Source organism: Sinocyclocheilus grahami, unplaced genomic scaffold (assembly GCF_001515645.1).
Source record: "Sinocyclocheilus grahami isolate Dianchi unplaced genomic scaffold, SAMN03320097.WGS_v1.1 scaffold4315.1, whole genome shotgun sequence".
NCBI classification, from domain to species: Eukaryota; Metazoa; Chordata; class Actinopteri; order Cypriniformes; family Cyprinidae; genus Sinocyclocheilus; species Sinocyclocheilus grahami.
In genome coordinates, this window is record NW_015509279.1 from 6,569 (window position 1) to 8,686 (window position 2,118).

The 2,118-nt window shown below is 41.8% G+C and overlaps 1 protein-coding gene across 1 annotated transcript; it reads left to right on the plus strand.

Annotated features, from left to right (window-relative positions):
• The first annotated feature begins 40 nt into the window (after positions 1–40).
• Positions 41–511, plus strand: LOC107576772 (histone H2A-like). The gene has a single exon (XM_016262904.1). It carries the CDS (start codon positions 78–80, stop codon positions 462–464), a length of 387 nt encoding a protein of 128 aa, XP_016118390.1. The 5' UTR covers positions 41–77; the 3' UTR covers positions 465–511.
• The last annotated feature ends 1,607 nt before the right edge of the window (positions 512–2,118 follow it).

Below are 2,118 nucleotides of genomic sequence, written 5' to 3' on the forward strand. Positions count from 1 at the left end.
ATACAGTAGAGCGGAGCTCACGGGATTACTAATATTTCTCCGTTGTTAAAGTAAGTGAAATTTTACTACATTTAACCATGAGTGGAAGAGGTAAAACTGGTGGCAAGGCGAGAGCGAAGGCCAAGACTCGCTCATCCAGAGCAGGGCTGCAGTTCCCCGTCGGTCGTGTTCACAGGCTTCTCCGCAAAGGTAACTACGCAGAGCGCGTCGGTGCCGGAGCTCCCGTTTATATGGCGGCTGTGCTCGAGTATCTTACCGCTGAGATCCTGGAGTTGGCTGGAAACGCCGCCAGAGACAACAAGAAGACCCGCATTATTCCCCGTCACCTGCAGCTGGCGGTGCGCAATGATGAGGAGCTGAACAAACTCCTGGGCCGAGTGACCATCGCTCAGGGCGGCGTGCTGCCCAACATCCAGGCTGTGCTGCTGCCCAAGAAGAGCGAGAAACCCGCCAAAGCCAAATAGACCGATTCAAGTCCATTTCTGAAACCAAAGGCTCTTTTAAGAGCCACCCATGTTATCTATTGGAGAGTGCTTTTTAATTTCACTTCATCAGTAGCGTACATACCGTAAGGGCGTTTAATAAAAAAAATATTATTGAAAATGAAATGTCCATAAAGAATAAATGGACATTTGTAACCGCAATAACAGCCGCGAGGCGAGCTGTGGAGGAGCTTATGAATGAGTGATCAAATCACATTAACAAAATGTTTATTGGATGGTGTCTTCAGTGTATTTGTAGTTTTATACAGGTGGTAAGGTAATTTTGATTATATCGGATTAATGAATAGTTCCGAGCTATGGAATAAAATAACGCGAGAATGAAGCCTAAATTGGTGTGCTAGCGTAAAGTGTATTTTAGGCAAGGTGATGATGCTTGAAGTACTAAACATAGGGCTGGGAATCGATTCCAAAAAGAATCGGTTGGGAGTCGATTCTTAAGGTTGGAATCGATTCCATCAAGGGGAATCAGCTCTTCATTCAGAGCCCTTTTCAGTTCAACAGAGCTTATCTATGGATGCATCTCAAACAGAAAGCTGCACACATTTAAATCCACGAAAATAAACTAAAAGAACGAGTCGGTACTGAGATCATCTGAATTTTAGGATGCAGCCTTCCGTTTGAGAAGCACCATTCACCTCCCTCATGCTCGCTAAAAGTGATTCGAATTCTGATTAGTTTCCTGCATCGGATAGTTTTAATGAACCAGTTCAAAAAGCTTATTTTAGATAAAAGGGGTTATTTTAGGGTGGATCTGGCTTGTCCACAATTTTTGAGCGCTGCACGACAGAATAGACCATGATGCCATCGAGGGTCTTGATCTTATTTCCATCTAAAATACTATTTGTTTAAAACATTTCTATCAGCCAATGATAATTATAAAAGAACGCCCCGAGCATAGATCAGTGGCCGAGAGCGCATCTGACTGACAGATAAACCACGAGCTCTATCAGTTATTGTTCATGTTCTGGTTATCTTGTTTCAGTGTACAGTTTGTTAATTTTGTGCAAAGCATACAGTCAAAGTAAACTTCATCATTCAGCTGAACTGTGCACATTTATTTTAGACACTTCATGTCTTGTTCAATTCCTGCCATAAACGCATGTCCCTGCTGAGCTGTGGGCTAGGTTTATGGAGTCAATATAATGCCACATATATATGCAAAATAATAAAAGTTTTGCAAAAGAAAATAAAAGTATTGAGAAAAAATAAATGTGTTTTTGCAGACAAAAATAAATAATTGCAAAAGAAAATGAAGTATTGCGAGAAAAAAAAAGTTTTGCAAACAAAAATAAAGAATTGCAAAATATAAGTGAAACAGCACAAAAGCAATGATTTTGCAATACATATTTTCCATGGCCATATCTACTAATTTATTTGCAACGCTGCTTTTATTTTGCGTTTCAGTCAAGTTTGAGCTTGCTATACCGTTTTCCCTTTGAGCTTCACGTTTCTGCGCGTCTCGCTTTCTGGCACTATTTTGACATGGGGGTGGAGTCAAGGGACGGGGCGTGTACAACAAGCCTGGGCATGCCTCCCATCCAGGCACCACCTGTCCATCGTTGAGCAGAGGCATGCGGGTGGATCGTTTCCTTTTATTCTCTAGCATTAAAACATG